The 24,168-nt window shown below is 36.4% G+C and overlaps 1 protein-coding gene across 3 annotated transcripts; it reads left to right on the top strand.

Annotated features, from left to right (window-relative positions):
* Positions 1-2,421: 2,421 nt before the first annotated feature.
* On the top strand, positions 2,422-19,559 carry LOC102239162 (interleukin-1 receptor accessory protein). Of its 3 annotated transcripts, XM_014536442.1 has the most exons (6): positions 2,422-2,892; positions 4,054-4,197; positions 13,796-14,419; positions 14,658-14,741; positions 15,428-15,474; positions 16,475-16,707. In XM_014536442.1, exons 1-5 carry the CDS (start codon positions 2,697-2,699, stop codon positions 15,433-15,435), a joined length of 1,056 nt encoding a protein of 351 aa, XP_014391928.1. In that variant the 5' UTR covers positions 2,422-2,696; the 3' UTR covers positions 15,436-15,474; positions 16,475-16,707. The 3 variants fall into 3 exon arrangements, with proteins under 3 accessions (XP_014391928.1, XP_005862318.2, XP_014391929.1); XM_005862256.2 differs by lacking the exons at positions 15,428-15,474; positions 16,475-16,707 and adding an exon at positions 18,893-19,559; XM_014536443.1 differs by lacking the exons at positions 15,428-15,474; positions 16,475-16,707 and having other exon boundaries at positions 13,796-14,374; positions 14,658-14,738.
* Positions 19,560-24,168: the final 4,609 nt, after the last annotated feature.

The following is a 24,168-nucleotide window of genomic DNA, read 5'->3' as shown; positions in this document are numbered from 1 at the left end:
TCCAGGGAGTAACAGCAGAGCAAGTGGCTAAATTTGGCGACATCTTGAAACAGATTATGAGTGAGACCAAAAAGAGAGGCAGTTTTGGAGCCCAATCTGATCAAAATGCATCACCCCTTCCTAATTGGAAACCCTTTAGTCTGGGATTGCATCAGAGTAAAATCTTTATGCCAAAGCATCAAACAGTACATCTGGGGCAGACAGGAAATGTGGGCTGAGGATTACCCATCCCTGCAAGCCAGCAAAGCTTTAGGGGAAACTTTTTTAGAACACTTTCTGCATGTGATTTAATCCACTTAGTAATTTAGGCTGTGGATTATTTATTTTAAGAATTCAGTTAGTTAAATAGCATTAAGAACTTCCTAATATCATAAAATGACCCTACAAAATACAATCTGTAAATACAGCACATGTAATTGTATAATACAAAGTAAAATTAAAAGGCCTTACTAGAAATAAAATAGGCAGTAACAAAGTGAAGATAGCAGAGGGAAATATATGAGGGTACTTGAACTCTTGATCATTAAGCAAGGTATCTATTGATATTTAATTTTTTTAAATTATTGATTGATTTGAGAGAGAGAGAGAGAGAGAGAGAGAGAAACATGGATTTGTTTTTCCACTTATTTGTGCATTCATTGGTTGATTCTTGTATGGACCCTGACCTGGAATTGAACCCTCAATCTTGGCATATCCAGACAACTCTCTAACCAACTGAGCTACCCAGCCAGGGCTGATATCTATTAATGTTTGAAAAAACACATTTCAGATAACTGTATCCACTGACCTCTTTTTTTTTCCTTCCTATTATAAAATGTCGACCCAGAGGCAGCCAAAATAACTGAACAAATAATGAAGATGACAGTGGGAATTACCCCGGTGTGCTGTTAACATAACATGTACTCAGAAATACCTAGGACACAGCAATTTTCATGCCAGCTATCCAAATTGAACTTAGTAAATTTTCAACAACTGCACTGACATAGCGTCTGGCATTTATAATGGAGTTTTCTTATTTTAAAGCACCATTATTCATGGAACGCATACAAACGTACTCCCTAATAATTCTGCACTGCTGAGTCCCAGGCTATACCTGCCACAAGATTAGTATGCTGAGTTTAGGTAATGAACTTAAAACTATGACTTGCCCTTTAATTAGAGAACTTTAGGCTGAGCTCCAGGCTGCTTTCCATTTCCCCTTAAGATAAGATACCTATTTTAAAAGGGACCTTTCCACTAGTATATGACCACTAATTGAACTTCCAGTAGTGTTGTGCAAAGATATCTGGAATTTGGAGTCAGGGAGCCTCAATAAATCCAACTGTGAAGGGGAGGTTTATTAAGCAAGATGGTGAGATCAGTCATCTTTGAGCAATTAAACATTGTAAGTGATGTTTGCTGAGACAAGATATAATAGAATTTTGTTCACAGCTGGAATTATTGAGGCTACTTGACTCCAAATTCCAGAGATCTTTGTACAACACTATTGTAAAGTTGTACCTAGATGACTGTAAATATGTAGTTTAGTGGGGACTGGGAGAGAGTGGAAAAGCAAGCTTGTACACAAATTGCAATATAATAAAATCTGTCTTGTCCTAGCTGGCTTGGCTCAGTGGATAGAGCATTGGCCTGTGTACTGAAGGGTCCCAGGTTCGATTCCAGTCAAGGGCACATGCCCAGGTTGCAGGCTCGATCCCCAGTAGGGAGCATGCAAGAGGCAGCCAATCAATAATTCTCTCTCATCATTGATGTTTCTATTTCTCTCTCCCTCTCCCTTCCTCTCTGAAATCAATAAAAAATATATTTTTAAAAAATCTTCCCGTACCTCGATATTGCAAGTCAGTTTTTGGACTGTGTATCCTAGAACTGTAGACCTAAGAGATACTTTCAGAGCCACACACACTGACTGAGCATTTGGTGGATACCCTCTGTTTCTGCCCAATGAAAATAAAATTTTTGAGGCCTATTTTCAAATATAAAGGAGAGGGAATTAAATTTATTCCATATGGCATTGGACAAGAAGATAAAATTAAGACAAATGGAAGGAAACACATGAAGATTTTGTTCCATTTAACTGCTCCAACAATTAAAACTCTACCAGTATCATGGGCTGATTCAGGTAGTAATAAAAATTTTTATCCCAAGAGAAGGAAAAAGCAGAGGATGGAATTGCACTTTTCAAAAATATTTTTTAGCCTGGCTGGTGTGGCTCAGTGGTTGACCATCGACTCATGAACCAAGAGGTCACTAGTTCAAATTCTTTGTTGTGGGCTCGATCCCCAATAGGGAGTGTGTAGGAGGCAGCCTATCGATGTTTCTCTCTCATAGATGTTGCTATCTCTCTGCCCCTCTCCCTTTCTCTCTCTCTCTAAAAATAAATAAAAACACATTTTCAAAAATATTTTTGAGGAGAGTCAGGCATCCAATTGTAAATTGAATTAGATGACCTTCTAAATCCTTCCCAATGCAAAGATTCTGTTTAATTTGTATATCATCAGTCTATTGGAATCATCTAATGGTTAAAAATGCATTCTATGCCAATAACTGGAAACAAAAAGAGAAATATTACACATCTAGTATTAAAACATAGTGGCTGACCCCTACCATATTATCTCTGCTTGTCATACACACACACAAATCAGGTGCCTGACTCAGCTGCTTGGCTTATCCAACTATTTGCAGGATGATGGGTTGCTATGATCACCACGTGGACATCAATTGTTTCTTTGTTGTTTACTCCAGTGATTGCTCCAAGATACACAGTGGAACTGGCCTGTGGTTTTGGAGTCACAGTCCTGCTAGTGGTGATTCTCATTGTTGTTTACCATGTTTACTGGCTGGAGATGGTCCTATTTTACCGAGCTCATTTTGGAACAGATGAAACCATTTTAGGTGAGTAATGGGAGTTTGATGTAAATCTCTTCTAGTCATCTTTACAAAACATGTTGGCTCGATAAAATCTAGATTTTCCTGGAACATTAAATCAGACTACCTTTTGTTTCAGCCCTTACTACTGAAAATCTTTCGAATACATATTATTAGTTTTTCAATATGGAACATAGTCTAGATTGGCACTGTCCACATAGAACTATAATTCAAGTCACAAATGTCATTGAAATTATTTAGTTGTCATATTAGAAAAGGGAAAGTTTTAACTTAAGGTGTTCAAAATATTAACATTTTAGCTTGTAATTAATATTAAGTTAATAGAGATACTTTAGGTACTAAAAATCTTCAAACTTCAGTATGTATTGAATCTTACCCTTACAGTGTATCTCAGTTCAGACCAGCTTCATTTCAAGTGCTCAATATCTGCTTTGGTTGTGGCTACTGTCCTAGATAGTGCAGGTCCACACTCTGTACTCAGGGCTGATTCATGCACCAGAAGCATCAGAATCACATGGGAACTTATTGAAAGCAGTATCTTAAACCAAACCCTTACTCTGAATTAGAATCTATATTTTAACAATATTCCTAAGTTGTTCATGCACTCGTTGAAGTTCAAGCAGTACTGTTCTAGTGTGTAATTTCCTGGTGACAGTACGTTTGTGGCGGGGTCACAGAACCTATGTTTTTAATGAGAGATTATTTTTATAATTAGGCAACATTGGGAAAGGTGGGTTTATTGAATCTACATATATTTTTAATTATAGTTATTTTCAGGTATAATTAGACCATTTCTAAAAGGTTTGCTGAATTTATAATTCTAACATATTAGTGAGTGACATAATAGTACAGTAGACATATTCTGCATGGTATTAATTGCCAGCACCTATGATTGACTATTTACTTCCTGGTTCTGTTAACTCATAATTGAATGAACCAAGCCTCATTGATTGCCCACCATAGAAACTGAACTCAGTAAGAGGAGAGTAGAAGACACATCAGATAAAACTCGTAATTACACCTTAAAATAGCCATTTTACCTGGAAAAATCACACTGAAATTTGTCAGATAATTCGTACTTGTAAAAAAATGAGAATGTCTAATTTGAAAAAGTTTGATTTAAGAAAACTTTCCTAATTTTTATTGGATCCATGTTCTTTTTTCTAGATGGGAAGGAATATGATATTTATGTATCCTATGCAAGGAATGCTGAAGAAGAAGAATTTGTATTGCTGACCCTCCGTGGAGTTTTGGAGAATGAATTTGGATATAAGCTGTGCATCTTTGACAGAGACAGTCTGCCTGGGGGAAGTAGGTATTCAGATGAGTACAAGTGATGCTACCCTGCAAGGCAAAGGGGATCATTAGCTATAGAGTCTGGATGAGAATTTTGACACTATGAACTCTATGTTGGCAGTTTGGACTTTTAATGTCCAATCATGTCATACAATAGACAGAGAATCCCTAGAAATAAACTTCATCATAAGGTGTAGATTATTCAAATGCAGTTTATGGTATACAATATTCCCTCTTTTAAGTTTTAAAAACTTAATTTCAGAAAAGTTTGGATGCACAGTGGATTAGGGCTCTATAAAATGTCATAGATTTAAACATCCTTTTTACTCACATTTAGATTTTTAGAAGGTTTAGCTAATCTGCATTAAATTTTCCCAGAATGTTTCTACAAAGACTGAGTTTAAACAATTTTACAAAGACTGAGGTTTACCCAATTTTACAAAAATTGAGTTGCAGAATAGAGTGCGTGGAATTTTTCTTTATATTCCTCACTGATAATAATTAGAATATTTCCCTTTGGCATTTGCTAATTTCCCTTTCCTCACTCTTGTTTTCTAGCAAATCAAAGCCACTCAAATTCTCCTTTCCCTTGTGTCAGTTTCTTCCTTTCTCTCAGCTTACATGTTTCAGATATAGTTTAAAATTTTACAAAAGTCTGATGTATTCTAGTAGGTTAAAAAGAAGGAAACTTCAATTGCTGAATGTTTTAACATAAAAGTACATCTCTAATTTTCAGGTCCACCCAGTAACATATAAGGTGATGGTTCATTTGAGTCTGTTTTATAAATACATAATAGCATCCATAAGCCCACTATTAATCTTTGTACTGTTAAAATGTATGCAATGTCTCTAACCTTCAGCACAACAAACTAATTTTCTCCCCCTAAAATACTGTTTACATTAATCACTAATCACGTCACATTTTTTTTAAATGTCATATGAATAATTGTGAATAGCCTCAATTTAAGCCTCCTACAGAATACACTGGTTTATTCTCATGTTGAAATAGCTGGATCACTTATCTTCCCAGTCATCATCCAAAAGTCCATTTGCTTGTGTTCTGCAGTGGACATCTCTTTTAGTATAATTTTGCCAGGAATGAGGGCTTGATTATATAGTTACAGGATAAATTCCACTCATTTTAAGACTTAAAATTCTAAATCATTTACTCATCCATTTGTTCATCCAGCTGTTCAACAAATATTGATCTATTGTGTAAAAAAAAATTATGTAAAGATTCACAGTATAACAACAATGTAAGACCCTCCAATAGGGGTTGATAATTCTTTGAAGAATTTAAGTTCTACATAATTACTCTTGCATCCTGCTTTGATGGTTGATCCTTGTGATCATTCATGTTTTCCCTGCTCTTCTTATTGAGACCTCTTTGCCTGTGGGTCTCTTTCTATGCCTACACATGGTCAGCCTCCAGTAACACTACTTGGAGTAGACAATTTCTTATTCCTGGATTCACCTCCAGGCTGCTCATGCTATTTTAATAGAAAGTTTCCCCCCACTGCCTCTTTTTCTATGAAGATTAAGGAATAAAATGATGGCTTAGGAAAGTATGGTAAGTCATGAAATAGTTTTCCACAACACTAGTGCCTTCCCTGGAGTTGACTCCTATCTAAACCCCAGGTAAAGAGTTATACCATCCTTGGTAAGCAAGCTCAAGATGGATTATTCCCAAGAATGTAGTGGCAGGAACTACTCAAAGTCCCTGACAACAAAATAAAATTAAAGGTGCATTTCCATTTTCTTGCTCTCCCTTCTTTTCTGACCTGAAGAAAGCATTTGCCTGATAGTGAAGACAGACAGATCAGCCAGCAGCTGCTGAAACACATGGCTTCCTCGTAATGATAGGAGTTTAAGCAGAAAAATCCAGGGATTAATTTAGCCCCTGAGCAGAGAGTAGAATAGAAAGCTGAGCTGAGGATGTGATGCCAGCCAAAATGCCATTATATTGGCTAGATGTTTTTTAAAGTTCTTATTCAAATGACATTCTAGTTGGGCGTGTTTGGTAATAGAGAAGGACTTTAAAAAAAATGAAGATTCTTGCTCTTGCTGTTCTGTATCTGTGAAAATGAATTTCTATGATTTTTTACTCTCTGGTATATATATTACTAAATGCTCATGGGTCCTGGGGAGTTGATACATGGGTATCTGTGGGGAGAAGAAGGCTCAGGAGCCACTTTGGATGGGACCCAATATGCCACATGGTTTGAAAAAAAAAATTATTTCAGTACCACCCTTATATTCCTTGATGTCCCAACTCACGCTTTTAAAGACCAATGTCATGGAAGCATGTTTGGCTTCAGTTCTGTGTGGAATTCTTTTGGGGTTGGAATGTGCATATAGTTTCTATTCTTCCTGAGGAGAGTGGCATTTAGTGAGAAGTGTGAAAGGATCTAAGGATGAGGTTGTTCAAAGTGTTCTTGGTCAGAAGTTTCACCTCAACTCTCAGGCTGATGCCCTAAGTTTCCAACACTTGCTCCTCAATCCCCAGGCTTTTTGGGGAGTTCTTGGCCAACACTAATCCCCATGGTGTTTTCTTTCCCAGTTGTCACAGATGAGACCTTGAGCTTCATTCAGAAAAGCAGACGCCTCCTGGTTGTCCTAAGCCCCAACTACGTGCTCCAGGGAACCCAAGCCCTCCTGGAGCTCAAGGCTGGCCTAGAAAACATGGCCTCTCGGGGAAACATCAACGTCATTTTAGTACAGTACAAAGCTGTAAAGGAGACGAAGGTGAAAGAGCTGAAGAGGGCTAAGACGGTGCTCACGGTCATTAAATGGAAAGGGGAAAAATCCAAGTATCCACAGGGCAGGTTCTGGAAGCAGCTGCAGGTGGCCATGCCAGTGAAGAAAAGTTCCAGGTGGTCTAGAAGTGGAGAGCAGGGTCTCTCCTACTCATCTTTGAAAAATGTATGAAAGGGACAATGAAAGGGGTAAACAGAGGCCTGGGTACCCCAGGAAGGAAGAAACCTTCTTGATACCCAATGTATTGTTTCATGGACAGAAAACAATTCTATGGAAGCCTCCCCATAGGGTTAAATTCAGGGTGACTGGTTGTGTTTCCTCAGGCAATACTAAGATTTAGAATGATCATGCCACCAGTCTGTTGCCAGTGTTCAATGTCACTATGTTCTTTGCAGGTAAAGACTTGGATGATGTGAATTTTTTCTTCTGCATCTTCTCTATTACTGTTCTTACATGTTCTCTCTCTCTCTCTCTCTCTCTCTCTCTCTCTCTCTCTCTCTCTCTCGTTAACATTATAGGGCTGCCTTTGCCTATGGTTTGAAAGACCCCGTAAAGATAAGTCATCTTTAGGGTCATTATGAGTTTCCAAGTATAGTTTTCTTCTTCTTTTATTATTACTCATCTATTAAAAAGATAATCAGGGTCTGAATATACTTTAGCTGGATAAGGAGCTCTTTTGCTCATTCTGCTGTACCACAAGCCATCACAGTAAGACTGACACCCCTTGGACAATTCAAAGCAGTATTACTAAAAATTATTCTTATAATAATTGATTTAAAGATTCTTATAATTGATTTATAATTGCCTGCATTTTCTCCTATTATATCCCCATGTGCCCTCTAGCTCAGGTAAATGATGGCATATTTTTCAACTTGAAAAATATAATTTTTGCTATAGTAAACTTCTGACTATCTGTAGGTCAGCCCATGTTTATCATTCCATCTTCCCTCTCTATTGTAACTTGCTTATGTCGGCCACTCAGAGTTTACACGTGGCTCCACACTTGGTTCAGTCTGATAGGAAGTTTATCCTAATGGTGCTAATAGAGTGAGATAATGACAAATTTCTTTGAGGGTATTTTCTGGCTTGTGAGAAAAGAGCAGAGCAGGGTATTTGACCATTTATCTTTTAATCTCAGCCTTATTAATGTGAATATTAGGAAAGCGATTTCTCCTCGCTTGTTTCTCTCTTCTCATTTTAAAGTGTGGAAGTTAAACTCAGTGACCTTGAGAGCTGCTTTTAGCATTAATACTCTAAAAGGATTAACTGAATCCCTAGTATTGTCCCTATTTTATTTACTCACTCCAAACAAGTCAGCTGAAAGGTCACTGTCAATGTAACTTGTTTTAGTTTGTTTTTTAGTAAAGTTTCACAGTTCCTAAGACTTGGAAAAGTGAAAACTTAGTCTAGAGTTTACAGAGTGAAATATAAATACATATACATGTGTATATATTTATATATACACACAAAATTATATACATATGTGTATCTAAATTGCATATAGATACACATGAATTATATACGTACATATACACATATATACATACATGAATTATATTTGCATGTATGCATACATATATACAATATACACATATATACATATATATGCATATTACTTTAGTCATTAGCACAGTACTACAAGCCACTGGAACTCTTGTCCAATCTTTAAATTGTCTTTACTGTAATGCTTTTGTGTTAGTGTTTTCTACACATTAACATTATTTGTGATTTCACAGATCATAGTGGTAGCTGTTGTTAGTTCTTGCCTTTCCTAAATTAGTGCGAATAATTTACTCCTGCTAGAGCTGATCTGGGTTCAGTGGAATCTGTTGTGCACAGATCTTCCATAGTCACTGCTAAGCAGTAGCCAGTCCTCTGGCATTATTTGATCATCTACTATGTTTGAGGCACATATACTTAACAACTAAGCTATGTGAATCTCAGTGCTCAACTACTGGAGAAATAAATCTCTATTTGGACTATTGAGTAATAAAAAAGAAAAGAAAAAGTCTATAAATGAGCCTGAGTATCCTATGAAACACCATTATTCATAATTTAAGGAAATCCTTATTCAGTAGTATGAATGTTGTTAAGCACTTCTAAAACTATCTTTTATAGTTAAAAGTCCTTCAGCAGATTTTTTTATAGAGGAGTTATTGATTATTTTAGTAATAAAAGCATGACTATAAAACTGTTCTAGAGGTCATTCTGGAACCTAACATTTTTAGCCTTATTAATGCTTTTCCTTGCTACAAACCACAATTACTCCTCCTATCAATCCTTCATTCACAAGACCAGGAGAGACTTGACTCCAGATAAGCTTTGTATTTCAAATTCTTGCATTAGCTTTAGGTAAATGGGGGGGGGGGGAGCGCCCCATCACCAAGGGTCCATTTTCTTGCCAATACTGCATTCTTTTTGCACGTTTGAATTTACTATTTATCCTAAAGGCTGTTCTGTGCCCCTAGAAACATCTTGACATTTTCCCCCTATTTATATTCTTGTCTTTGGTACTGAGCTTTTCTAAATGCTAAAATCAAAAGCATCTCAAATTTCCATGATGTGTCTCATTCTAAGATAATTTTTCAAGACTTTTTGTTTGTTTTTTATGTCCCAGAAGATGCCTAATACTGAATATTTGAAGGAGATGGGGAAACATAATTTAGAAAGCAGGAAGAATTTTCTCTCTCATGTTAAAAACAAAACAAAAAAACACGTCTCTAAGGTTAAAAAAAAACCTTAATGGTTTCAGATATGGGATATAAAGACCTTCTGCACCCAAGTTAACAAAGGACCATGATATAGAATGTCTAATTACACAATAATATAAAATTTATTTAATTTTTTTCTGTATTATAACTTAGATGATTCTCCAGGATTCTAATAAACAAGCATTCCATTGTGTTGGGGAACAAAGCATCACTCCACTTGTTAATTATACATTTTCTTTCAATAGGTTTTAATATTTAAGATTATCTTTTTATTTTATTCATAAACTTTTGTATTTTCCATTTTTTATTTGATTTGTAAATTTGTTTATTTTAAAAATAAACCATTTATTTTCAGCTTTGAATTTTATTTTGTGCATGTGTTTTATGTCTTTATTTTCATGTTTGGGCATAATAAATAAGAATAAAAATAATGATACATGTAAAAAATATAAATTGCACTAATTAGGTTTCTCTTTTGAGAAATCTGAAAAAAATGGGAACTTCATCTCAAGAAAAATTTTTTACATGTGAGTAAAGGAGTTACTTAAGTAAAATGCATGACTCTAACATTCTAGGTGTGTGTGTGTGTGTGTGTGTGTGTGTGTGTGTGTGTGTGTTTAGATAGCCAGAGAGACAGGGAGAAAGAGGCAAGAGAGGGAGAGGCAGGAGGGAGAGAGAAGTTCTTTCAAAACAAAAACACAGTCTGTTATTTTTTGCTCAACTTGGAACTTGGGTAGTTTATAGAAATATCTTACATTTTATAGGCTTTATTGCAACCCCAAGGCAGTTGTTTTGAAATGAAATAAGTTAATTAATATTATGCTCTTAGTTAATAGAATATAATTTGCATGAATGAATCAAAAATTCATTTATATCACATTTCAAGTAAATCAGATAAATATTTGGAAATGATTTTCTTTTGAGTTAATAATATTAAATTCATAAAGACAAGGAAGCCTTCTTGCTTAAAATTGTTTTCCTATTCACTTACTCGAAGGATATTTATTGAGTTCTTATAACTAAACTGGTTAGACGAGTAAAAATTTTCCTACTGAAAAAGTTTTCACTTTCAAGGCTATCTCCAAAGAGTAGACTTAGGATCAATGGATGGGGATTATATGGAAACAGACTTCTTCTCAATTAGGAAATGACTTAACAGCAGACTTGAACAATAATGTATTTCATTATCTTTGGAGATGCTGGGGCCCCATTACTAGAGGTGTACAAGCAGAGACTTAATGAATCATATTAAGATTTTGCAAATGGGCTTTCCTCATTAGATAAGTGATGACGAGTCTGAAGTTTCTGCCAACCCTGGACATATTAAATGACCTCCTAGAACATTGTGGTGACTATTTAGTTTCAATAACAACAGTGTCTGTATCAGTAATTTGGTTATTGTGGCTACCTAGCTATTCCTGACCTTGTTAAAAACACTCAAGTATTTTCTTCAGTTATTCACTGATGTCACTAGGTCTTTGACACAAGTAAAGTCACGATATGATACTATTCAACAACTAGCCTGTCTTATTTCTCTATTTCTACCCAAGAGATAAAAAGTATTTTTAACAATGGTCTAGGTCACAGTGGTCTGCAAACTCATTAGTCAACAGAGCCAAATATCAACAGTACAATGATTTAAATTTCTTTTGAGAGCCAAATTTTTTAAACTTAAACTATATAAGTAGGTACATTGTTATTAGCTTAATTAGGGAACTCCTAAGGCTTAGGAAGAGCCACACTCAAGGGGCCAAAGAGCCACATGTGGTTCGAGAGCTGTAGTTTGCCGACCACGGGTCTAGGAGACTAAGTGTTTCAATAACATTCTTTATCCACATGTATTTTGAACTGAAAAGAAAGAATTTTTAAAACTTATAATTCATAAATTCACATACTAAGATGATTGTTTTTGCTAGACATTTACCTTTAGGTATCTCTAATTTGTTTAACAACCTTCCAAATTTGGACATACTTTATATATTTTATAGATGGATAAATTCATAATTAAAGATATTAAGATAAAAACAGATAATTGGAGAGATCAATATTTAAATTCAGATCTATCTTCCAAATTAGGTGGGCCCCCATATTTCATTACACTTCAAGTTTTAATAAAGAGAGAGAGACAGAGAGAGAGAGAAGTTTCTTACTGTTTCATACACCAATAACCTAGCCAAAGAACAAAATTGCAGGCCTAGTTTAATTGTAGGGGAATTTCAGAGAGGCTATAAATTTTAACAGCAGGAATCTTCTTCCTTGAAGAATTCTAGTCCAGAAAAATGATTTGAAAACCAATTTACTATCACACAAAAAGCCAATCTCATCATCCTATAGCCACACCTCATTTTTTTTGAGCCAAACAGGATAAAGACCTAATTTGCAACTTCCTCTCCAATAATCTTCAGCATTAAAATCAAAATAATTTGCATCCTCAGATGGGAAGTATTGACAATCTGTAAGATTTTAAAATATGCCATAAAGGATATAGCTTCTTTCAGAGTACCTTGTGAAGACCCCTAGGTACAGATACCCCCACACACACCTGAGAAGCATCTCCTACATCCACTCATCAAAGTCTGGAATTTAACCATATGTATCTATTTCTTTAGCATTTCCCTCTTTCAAATGGAAACCCCACACTTTTCAATGAATACTAATAATTTTTTTTTAAAGCCACATTCTCTCTTTTTTAGAGGATCTATGATACTGTTTTGTTTTCAACACTTGGATTTCCAGGGGCTACTTTGAAGTGTAACACACACACACACACACACACACACACACACACACATCACAAGTTCTTTGTGATGAAAAACTATCCATGTTGTTTTAAGGGTATATCGTATTTATCAAGAGACGGAAGAAGCAGTAGACATCCTATTCTCACAGTCTCAGGTTTATGAAAGGCGGGCTACATAAGATTCTGAGCAGAACTCGACAGAACAAAGAATTTACAAAACATGCTTGCACGTGCACATGGCCTTTGAAGATAAGTGATAGATTTTTCTCACAAGATTGAAACAAGAATTCTCAAAACACTGCTCTCTTGATAAATCCAGTTCAAAGTTCTTAAAAATTGCTCTTCCAATTTCCCTTCAAAATCACGTTAAATTCACTAATTGAAAAGAACTGATCTGGTAAGGAACATAGTTCCTTCATTCCTGTCAAATTCATCATGATCAATTTCACTGCAAACTTTCAATTTGTCCTCACAAGCTAAAATGTCTCTCCATGACTATTTCACCACTGGCCCATAAAGCATATGTACTCAACCTCATGGTATGTCTGTAGTACCTGTTTTCAGAGTTTCAACGGCTGTGATTTATACATTTGGAATTCTTTTCCTTCAGAAAATAACATTGTTTAAGCTCTTAAATCTAACAGTGAGTTAAGCACTGCTTTTATCTTGAGAACTTTCCTATTGGGATCTGTTCAAATCCACCTCAGTAACTATTAGAATTGAATGCTTTGCCAGAAGTCTTAATTAACTGACTGATTCTTACCTATTTTAAATGTTCTTGCCCGTTTAAGTTATTGTTAAACCACACACACACACAAACAAATTTTAAAAAAAGGAATTTGGGTTGACACCAAGGTCAGTACTATAAACTCTCTGATGTTGTATCCAAAAAATATTAAGTATCGAGATATATAACTGTGTGGATCTTAGAAGATGGTAAATCCCTTTGCTCTTTAAGGATCAGACAATGTCTGGAGCATTGTGCTCAGTCCTGTTCAAGATACTATTCTTAAGAAACACATACATAAACTGAATATTATACACAGGCAAATGCTAAAAGTAGGGAACAGACTTGATACCATGTCAAATAAGTAATAAGGTAAAAATCCTGAAGGTATTTAACCTAGATATGAGAATAAAATACAGTGAGATCACAATAGTTGCAATATTTCAAATATTTAAGGATATTGATCTAGTGCCACCAGATAAAAGTGATAGAGAAGAATATTTCAAACCAGGAAATATTTTACAAACAGAGCTGAAATGAGTTTCTAGTTTCAGAAGTGGTTAATTTCTCATCTTTGAAGATTTATTCGTTGCCTGTCCTTTGTAGGAGAGACAATGATGAGCTGAAATCTGTATATGTTTTCACTAGGCATTGTCCTATCCTTCCATTTTCCTGTAGATACGGTGGAAGCAGTCTTTGACTTCATTCAGAGGAGCCGAAGGATGATTGTTGTCCTGAGCCCAGACTATGTCACAGAAAAGAGCATCAGCATGCTGGAATTTAAACTGGGTGTCATGTGCCAGAACTCCATTGCCACCAAGCTCATTGTGGTTGAGTATCGTCCCCTTGAGCATCCACACCCAGGCATCCTACAGCTGAAGGAGTCTGTGTCTTTTGTGAGCTGGAAAGGAGAAAAATCCAAACATTCTGGCTCTAAATTCTGGAAGGCATTGCGGTTAGCTCTTCCCCTGAGAAGTCTGAGTTCCAGCTCTGGCTGGAATGAGAGCTGTTCTTCTCAGTCTGACATCAGTCTGGACCATGTTCAAAGGCGGAGAAGTCGTTTGAAAGAGCCCCCAGAACTCCAGAGCTCAGGGAGGGCTGCAGGTGCTGCTCCTGCTTCAGGCACAATGTCTAAACACAGAGGAAAACCTTCTGCAGCCTGTCGCTGCTGTGTCACCTACTGTGAAGGAGAGAGTCAACTTAGGAGCAAGAGCCGGGCAGAGATCCACACACAGCCACAATGGGAGACACACCTCTGTAAGCCTGCTCCCCAAGAGTCAGAAACTCAATGGATACAAAATGGTACCAGATTGGAAACCCCTGTTCCCCAGATCTCAGCCCTTGCTCTTCACCATTTCACGGATTTGTCTAATAACAATGACTTTTATATCTTATAATTACTATGTGGTGGGTGGTAGCTGTTGCCTCTACCAGCTCTTTTTGTATCATGAAACCATGGGAATAATTGACATTTTTATCAATTAATGGACAAGCAGATTGTCTTCCCCCTTTATTGATTTTATAAACTATTTATTTCTAGGAGACAAAAGACCTGAAGAACCTGCGTCCAGAATTATTGCCTCTAATGGCCTCAGAAGAGCACACTCTTCTTGGCCCCTAGAAGGTCAGTATATGCAAGTCACCTAAAGTCACCCCTGTCTTCCCCAATGGTTTAAAAATGAGCAAAGAATTTAAATGTTTTCTTTGAGCTTGTTGATCAACCTCTCATGTTATGAGTCAGTCAGGTGTACGTGGGCCATGACACTTACAAGGTATATATATCCAAAGGAACATTATGGAAAGGAGTTTATTCTAGTGGAAGCTGTAGGACTAAGGGCAACAGAAAACCTACAACACATTTTCCCTGGGAGAACCAAACATACCCACACAGGGATGCATGGTGTTCTCTGTCTCACTGTAAACTAGTGTTCTCTAAACTGCCTAAAGTTGTTAGCATCAATAAAGTTATATTTTTATGTGATTTCATTTGTACTAAGAAATTTTTACCCTTCTTTCTCTCTTCTCTACTTTTTATGGCTTTCGAATTCATATGTGAAGAGTATTTATTCCATTTCAGGAAATCAAGCTTTGGTTTAGATGTTAGGAAAGCTGAGATATATCTTCAGTTTCTTTCTAGTATATATTAGGAGATATCTGAGAAAGGACCAAAATAAAGTGAGAAAATGTTTTAAATGAAATAGAAGTTTACACAAAAATCTCATTATATTTTTAGAACTGATAGCAGAAAAATTCAGTATTGTTAGGGGTTTAGTGTAGAGTTTTGTGCATGAATCCCTTCTTCCCATTCAGGAGTCTGAGAAGGGATCATCAACTTAAGTGCCTACAAGAATCAGAAGGTAAGAAAAAGAAAAAAGGGGGCCATATATAAGCATAATATACATACTCTCCAGGAAGGGCCCATATATAGAGAAACATAGGTACAGCTAGGTGCTTATTCACTCTAAACACTTTAAAACAATTGTAGGAGGTATATAGTAGTCGACCTGCCAGTCAGGGAGGTAATATAGATTACTGGGTATGTAGGTAATTGAAGAGTATTTGTTTCTTTAAAAAGGGAGTGGCCTCTACTTAGCTCCATCTTCATTTTGTCATTGATTTAGCCACATTGTTGGCACATAGTTGTTATTAAGAAAAATCTAAAAATTCAGATTTTATATAATTTTTTATTTATTATATGGTTTAAACTTTAAAAAAGAAAAAGAAAGAAAGCAAAATACACAAACACATATTCAACCTGAGGTCCACTAGTTTGTACGTTCAGAACTACAATATCCACCCAAAGAATGTAAGTCCAAATGCAGATTCAAATGTCCCTGGCAATCCTAGATAAGAGAAAAGAGAAGCAAATAATAAGAGATGTTTATTCCCTTTCTAAATTGAAAATATCTGAAACCTCACAATAGGACTGATCCAACCTAACAGTCCTCTGAAAATAGTGTGCCTTCCATTTACTCTGTAGAGGTTTCCTGTCTGGTGGGTCTACCGTAAGGAAATTAGAAGCACAATCTACCCCTCCTGAACAGAAACAGACTAGAAAGAGCTAAAACTATACCACACAGGAGCCATCAATATATTAGTCTAAGCTACTAGTGAGCTATGGCCCAATAAGTGTCAGGCTTTCCCAATCTCTTATTGTGAATGAGGGGTGGAGAAAAAACCCGCAAGTTTTATCTCCGTACTTCTCTTAGAGAGAAAAGCATATCCCTTCTCTGATGAAACAAAAAACTGTTAGGTCCTTTTCCTGTTAAAACAAACAAACAAACAAAAAAGATGAAATAATAAGGACCCTCCAGAGTAAATGTTACTAATCATGGAACTTCTAATGAAAAATGACAGGTCACTCTACCTAAATATCCAGCAGGAAATGATTGAAGCACATCCCATGTTTTATGCTGTATTCCTTCTTGAAGAGATTAATCCATCTTTGATGTGTGTTCAAGGATCTTCACTTGGAAGGCAGCAGTTTCTCTCCAAATCTGGTAATAGTGGGTAATGAAAGTCACTCCTAAGAAGGAAGAGAATGTTTTTATCCATAATCAGTCTTATTCCTGAACTAGTGACCCAGTATACGAAATTTGTGCACTGGTAGAGTCCTTAACAGCTCCAAATCTGGTAATAGTGGGTAATGAAAGTCACTCCATATCCTAAGAAGGAAGAGAATGTTTTTATTCATAATCAGTCTTATTCCTGAACTAGAGACCCAGTACACGAAATTTGTGCACTGATAGAGTCCTTAACAGCTGCCGGCTGCTGGCCAGGGCCTCCCTCCCTTCCCCCGGCTGGCCCTGCCCCCTGGTCGAACTCCTGGATGAACTTCTGGTCATAGGGACAATTTGCATACTATGCTTTTATTATATAGGATTATTTTTTAGTGAAGAAAAATAAATGAAAGGACTCTTGACAGAGGTATGAAAATGAAACATGAGCTCTTATGACCAAGTAGTGAGATAATTGTGGTGTTCTCAGTATAAGTACAGTGTAAGCAGTATAAAGTCATGCTTTTTGGCATTAACTATACAGGGATCAAAAAGATAATAGATCATACTTGTATTGCATAAACAAAGGCCAGAAGGTTGTTATTAGTACCTGACCCAACATTCTACAATTGAATGGAATATTCAGTGCCATATATTTCAGTGAGGCAAATGGTAATAAAATAAAATTTCCTCAATGGTCATGTATATTCATAATTGAAATAGGATTGTAAATTAAATGGATATTATTTACATAGAAATATTACCTATTTAGGAGCACAAGTTTTCAGTCAAGTAGAGATGAATGTGAGTTCTGCTTCTCTCCTAACAGTTTGACCATGGGCTATCTGGACCTTTTCTCCTGCCAGTTAAAAAGAAGATAATATTGTTAACCTTACTGGGATTTGTGGGCATTAAAATATAATGCATGTAAGTGCTTAGCACAGTACCTGGCACATTGTAATTGCTTAGTAAGTATTGGCCTTTACCCCTAGTAAAAACACCTTCATGGCTGCATAAACTTACCTTTGCATGATAATTTATGGCTTAAAAATTGATTTTACATACATCACTATTTTTTTACTCTAACAAAATGCACAAAAGCAGTACAAAACAGGAACTTATTATCCAAATTAAGTGATTTTTCTAATGACAGCCAATTAGTGACAGGGTTGGTCTTCTAATCTAAGCATATTACACCTCATCCGGTGTTAATTCTAGAATTATTCCTGTAAGATTCAAATGGAAGTATTTCTATCACAAAGTCACCTAATTAGAACTAGTTAATCTGAACTATTATGCATTCAGATCAAAATGGCAGTTAATGTAAACCCACACACAAAATGTCATATTAATTTTCTGATTTGTTATCTGGCCCTGTCATATTAGGTTTTATATAATTCAATTTTTAAAGATTGTAACATTTGTTTAAGCAATTTAAAAGTAGAGTCATTTTTTTGTGTGTATCTTCTGGGATCTATGATCATGATATATAACTTTTATCCCAAAATAAATAATTTGTATTTCTCTTAAGGGAAAATAAAAATATGTTCATCATTTTTCTTAAAAAGCAAATTTAATATTTTAGCAGCTGTGATTTACCCTGTGAGTTTCAGTTATCTTCTCTTACAACTAGTAAAAACTATAGTAATAGTATATCCTTTTCCAGTGTGAAGAGTTGAAGAAGTTGATAAAACTAATGTTCCTGAACTAATGTTCATGCCAAACTCAGGAATTATAAATTGGACTAATCATAAAACTATGCACAGAAGGACAAATAATCCCTTTGGCAATGGTTTCAAACTTTCATGTGTCTAAGAATCATTTGGGGGTATCTTACAATGAAGACCCCAGGGCAAGCCTCTCTCTCAGAAGGGCTGATTTATTAGTTACTGGAGATTGTCTAGAAGTTCAAATTTAATATTATGTGCTTGATAATTTAGATAAGGTATTCCATGGGTCACACTTCTACTTCTGAGAAGTCTTTCAAACTTTTCTCCCTTTTTAAAATATTATTATTCACATTATAAGAGAATAAATGCTTTATTTGAGTCTGGTCCAAGGCTTCTTAAAGTGTATTCTATTATGCATCCACATCAGATCCATTTTGGGCTTATACTGAAATGCATATTTATTCACCCCATGAAAGATTAACTAAATGATAATCTCTAGAGTGGGGCAGATTTGCACTAGAAATTAACTTCCCAGGTGATTCTAATGCATAAAAAGTTTAAGAACCATTAATTTTTATTTCTCTTTAACTCCTCTTTTACCCTTGTAGGCTCTGATTTTCTCCAGCCAAGGAGGACTACGAATCATCCCTTTAACAAGGTTTTTACAGGCAATAGATGAAAATGTAGGGCATGTGTAGCCCTTGGAATTGCTTCAGCACAAGGAGACAGTTGGATAAAGAGTGCTTAATAGAGTGCATTTTTAATATATGGAACATCAAACACTGAATTCTGGAACCTGGTAGAATTATAATCATCATATGTGTTACTCAGAATCAGATAAGCTATCTTATACTAACAAAGAACCCCAATATTTCAGTAGCTACATATAACAAAACATTTGTTTTTATGCTACATGTCCAGCATATGGGGATTACTTTTCTGTAGCTTTGCCATCTGAAATGTGTGGCTTCCTGCTATTCTTTGCTTCAGCCTAAATATTACACTTATTAGTCTCACTTGCAATTAATTCATTGCCCAAAACCATCTATGAGTACTAATCTAGTCGTAGAGAAAGCTGGAAAATGCAGCTTTCCTATGCTGCTAGGAAGAGAAAATTGAACTAGAACTTGGAATACACAGTATTGTCTTTTTCTAAGAATAATATATTAAGATTGCCTGAAGTGGCAAGAGACATTCAAACAGAGATATGTCACATATTCTATATAATAAATAGGTAATATGCAAATTGACCATCACTCCAACACACAAGATGGCCACCCCCATGTGGTCAAAGATGGCCGCCACAAGATGGCCAGCAGGAGAGGGCAGTTGTGGGCGATCAGGCCTACAGGGGAGGGCAGTTGGGGGCAACCAGGCCTGCGGGGGAGTGCAGTTAGGGGAGAACAGGCTGGTGGGAGGGCAGTTGGGGGCAACCAGGCCTGCAGGGGAGTTCAGTTAGGGGAGAACAGCCTGGTAAGGGAGGGCAGTTAGGGCAATCAGGTCGGCAGGGGAGCAGTTAGGTGTCAATCAGGCTGGCAGGGGAGTAGTTAGGGGGTGATCAGGATGGCAGGCAGAAGCATTTAGGGGTGATCAGGCAAGCAGGCAGGCGAGTGGTTAGGAGCCAGCCATCCTGGATTGTGAGAAGGATGTCTGACTGCCTGTTTAGGCCAGATCCCAGTGGGCAGTTGGACATCCCTCGAGGGGTCCCAGATTGGAGAGGGTGCAGGCTGGGCTGAGGGACACACACTCCCAGCCCCATTCACGAATTTCGTGCACTGGGCCTCTAGTTTTGATAATAAAGGAATAGAAGAACTTTGCTGCCAACAACCCATTTCAGTTTGCCAAAAGTCTCAAATTATGTAGTTGAGGAAGAAGAATAAAAAGAGTGTACAGAGAAGAGTAGACCTTGTATATAAATATTCCCTAAAGAAAAGTTGTTGAAAAAATGCATACTAATAATAACAGTTTCTGGTTAAGAGGAAGCATTTTTAAAAATTAGAATGTTTCTATATTCAGTTCATTTCCAATCAGTTACTGTAGTTCGTTCTCTAAGAAAAGTAATGCTCAAACTATCTGCCAATGAGCCATTTTATTTTTGAATATCCAGGGAGCCTCAGAAGAATTATAGACATTTAGAACACAGCAGAGCATGTAACACACTCATTAGAAAGTATCACTTGATCCATTTATCTGAAGAGCTAAATAGGAAACTCAAACTGAACATGCTAAAAGTCAGATGAAGAACAAGATGAGTGCTGGTGTGGGTATTATGAAGTCCACTGCTATCTATGCATCTGCTCTCTTTATTATTTGAATTCTATGTTTATATTAAAGATTTGAGTTTTTGTATGACTTCTTTAATGTTGTGCAGTATAATTTGATCATGAGGAAAAACTCTCTTTGGGTTGGTGAAGATCGGTGCTTAAGGAACCATGATCTATGTTAATAAGTTTTAATGCTGAACAAAGAAAAAATGTTATTCCTAATGTAGCGATGAGATAATTAACACACTCAAAATTCTCTAGAGAATAATTTACAAAGTTTTTACCTTCGGCTACTCAAAACATTGAAAAATATTTAAATGGGAAGACTAACTCTTTGAAATGGACTACTAGTAAAAAATCAGAAAGATTACAAATAAACTGAACTCAGATAGCTATTTTTATCTGCTCAAGGTGATAGGAATTTCAATACTCCATTGCTTTATTGGAAGAAAAAAGAACAAAATCAAATATGATATGTGTTTATTTTTCATTTAAGACACAAAGATATTCATAATAACTTATTGATTTTCTATTGCCAAAAACTGTGCCCATACTTGCAATTAATTTATAATTTAGTACCATGTTTTGAAACATCTTTCACAAGTTGTTCTTAACCAGAATTGGACATCATCTTTTAAAATGTTGCACATATTTGGGGCACACTCCAGATTATTAAATCTCCCCAAATGATTCAGATGTGTAATCTTGTAAAGAATAACTGCCTTAAGTACCCTTATAATATTTGCAAATGCTTCAATGAAAAGTCAAAGATGTATTGTAAATTTGGAGGGAAAAAGTAAAAACAAGTTCTAGACTTTTTTTATAAAGTGAAAAACTTAAAACTCATTGTCAAATACTGGTATTTGAGTTCTTTATTTTTACATCTTATTATAAAATTATTTAGTCTATACAAATAATAGCTTAGGGCTGTCATGACCAGGACGGACTACCGAACAATGGGCCCCTGGCCGCCAAGGCATGCAGGCGGAAAGGGTTTGTGGGCTCTGGGCATTTGAGGTGCGGTGGTGGTGGTGGTGGTGGCGGCGGCGGCGGTGGCAGCGGCTGTGGCGAGAAGGGTCTTTAACCTCGGGCCACTGAGGCATGCAGGTGGGAAGGGTCTGTGGGCTCTGGGCCTCTGGTGCGTGGCAGCGGGAGAGATCTGTGGGCTCTGGGCCGCTGGGGTGTAGTGGCAAGAAGGGCCTGTGGGTCCCGGGCCGCCAGGGTGCTGCAGAACCTTGGGTCTCACGCTTTCGGAGGTGTGGCCAGCCTTCAAACTAGACCATGACAAGAGGGAAGAGGGAGCCCTATTCCTCACAGAATCCACTGTTGGGAGGAAGGAGCCTTCCTGCTTGATCGCCCCTAACACTCTGCCTGCCTGCCTGCCCAAGGGTTCGCGGATTGCAAGAGGGTGTAGGCCAGGCTGAGGGAAACCCCTCCCCATGCATAAATTTTATACAGCGGGCCTCTAGTATATGATAAAAACAAAATACAGATAGTAATATTATAAAAATAATGTAGTTACTCAGTTGGCTAGCCAAAGGATACTACAATAGTATTTATTACATCCATGTTATCAGTCATTTAAAATAGGATAAAGTGTTAAAGGTATAACAATTTGGCTGTACACAAAGACAATTAGATGATTTTTTAGAAGAACCAAAAGAAAAAAAAAGGAGAATAAAAAAGCCCATTTACTAATTTACAAACCTCAGTAATGTAAAAGAGAAAGAAGGCGTGTAAAAATTCTCAAATATTAGACTGTACAGCTAAAATGTGGGTGAGTGCCAGAGTTTGGGAATAAAATAGTATGATTCTTTCTATTATAAAGACTCTTAATATAGTGAGAAAATATTATATTAGGGCCAGAATACCTGAATTGGAGTATCAGTTCTTTTATTTACTGTGTAACTTTCAATCAGACATTTTTGCTCTCAAGTTCTCAATTTCTTCATCTATAAAATAGGAATAATATAATATCTACCTCATTGGTTTGTTATAAGGGTAAAATTATATAATAAATGTGAAACTATAAAATCTGTAAATTAAATGTTTGGCAGTGGTATCATTAATATTATTTTTATTTTATCAAAGAAAGCCAGAGGGGAAAGATGAGGACCAAGAGAAATACCTTAGCTTACTGAGGTAATAATTTCTAGATCATCTGATCTAACAGCAATTTTTTATAACCTAAACATTAAGAAATAAATAATACAATTTCATATGACTCTAAAGGCTAAAGATTAAAATAAAATCATATACTCTAAAAGAGTAAAAAGTAGAAAAATAACTGTTTTTGTTTTGTATTGCCATATAACAAATTACCCCATAGCAGCTTAAAACAAGCACTGAATACTTCACATTTTCTGTGAATCAGAAATTTGGAAGAGACTTAGTTGGGTAGTTCTGGTTTAGAGTTACTCTTGGGGTTGCTATCAAACTGTTGGCCAGGGCTGCAGTTATCTGAAGGCTTGACTGGGCCTATAGTATCCATTCCATGTGCAGGCACCTGGAGGTTGGTAGGAACTCTCAATCCCTTGTCGTATAGACCTGTCAATAGGGCTACTTGAGTATCTCATAATATATTAGTTGTCTCTTCCCAGAGTAGGAGAGAGAGAGAGAGAGAGAGAGAGAGAAATGGAAGCCTCCATGTCCTGTATAGCCTAGTCTCCAAAGTCACATATCATTACTTGTGCAAATATTCTATTGGATGTTTGGCTCTATATTTTGAATGGAGAAGTAGCAAATAATTTGTGGACATCCTTTAAAGCCAGCACTGTAACATAGACAGCCAGTTACAGTAGGCCCTCCATATCTGCAGGTTCTTCATCCACAGATTCAATCAACTGTCATAGTAAACATTCAGAGGAAAGTAAAGCTGCATTGATGATGTGTACTATGCAGTTAAGCCTATGATGGTTATGTCTGTATTGATCATGTACAGATTTATTTTCCTGTCATTATTCCATAGACAATACAGTATAACAACTATTTACATAGCATTTACATTGTATTAGATAATATAAGAAGTCCAGAAATGATTTAAAGTATACAGGAAGATGTGCATAGTTTATATGCAAATACTACACCATTTTATATAAGGGACTTGAGCATCTGTGGATTTCATTATCTGCAGGGGTTCTGGAACTAATCTCCCTCGGATACAGAGGGACAACTGTATTTTTCAGTTGAATAAACTGAGGTCCAGAAAAGAAAAGTAAGTGGTTTTTAACCTTCCTAACTTCATCTCTAACCTGGTAAGCTAACTTGCTACAGTGGCACCACAACTCAAAGGAGAGCTAACTGTCTTGTTTTGGCTAGAAATGTCTTCTTCCTGGTGAAAGATTATAGAATTACAAAGTATTACATCATCCACAATCCTAGTATCTCTCTGTCTGTGTCTGTTTCTCTTTTAATTCCCCTCCTACTCCCTGCTCCCCTCATCCTGTTATACTGAGCAATGGGGCAAACAGATCTGAAAACTGCAAATGGATGGGATAAATGGAGCTGGACAGCCACATTTCCGTTCTGGGGGTTGAGTATTGAAATAGAACTTTTATTCTGGGTTCACCTATAAAGAGATTGGAAGTGTCTGTTTAATTTCAAAAAGTAGCTACTGTGAG

This window comes from Myotis brandtii, unplaced genomic scaffold (genome assembly GCF_000412655.1).
Source record: "Myotis brandtii unplaced genomic scaffold, ASM41265v1 scaffold1619, whole genome shotgun sequence".
In the NCBI taxonomy this organism is placed as follows: Eukaryota; Metazoa; Chordata; class Mammalia; order Chiroptera; family Vespertilionidae; genus Myotis; species Myotis brandtii.
Note: the sequence above shows the minus strand (reverse complement) of the source record. Positions and strands in the feature narration are given on the sequence as shown.

What these genes read in the sequence shown, in the direction of transcription:
- LOC102239162 (XM_005862256.2), top strand. Translation starts at nt 2,697, where the DNA reads ATGATCACCACGTGGACATCAATTGTTTCTTTGTTGTTTACTCCAGTG. An exon ending in AACAGATGAAACCATTTTAG is followed by an intron (nt 2,893 to 4,053) that starts GTGAGTAATGGG and finishes TCTTTTTTCTAG; the next exon opens with ATGGGAAGGAATATGATATT. An exon ending in AGACAGTCTGCCTGGGGGAA is followed by an intron (nt 4,198 to 13,795) that starts GTAGGTATTCAG and finishes ATTTTCCTGTAG; the next exon opens with ATACGGTGGAAGCAGTCTTT.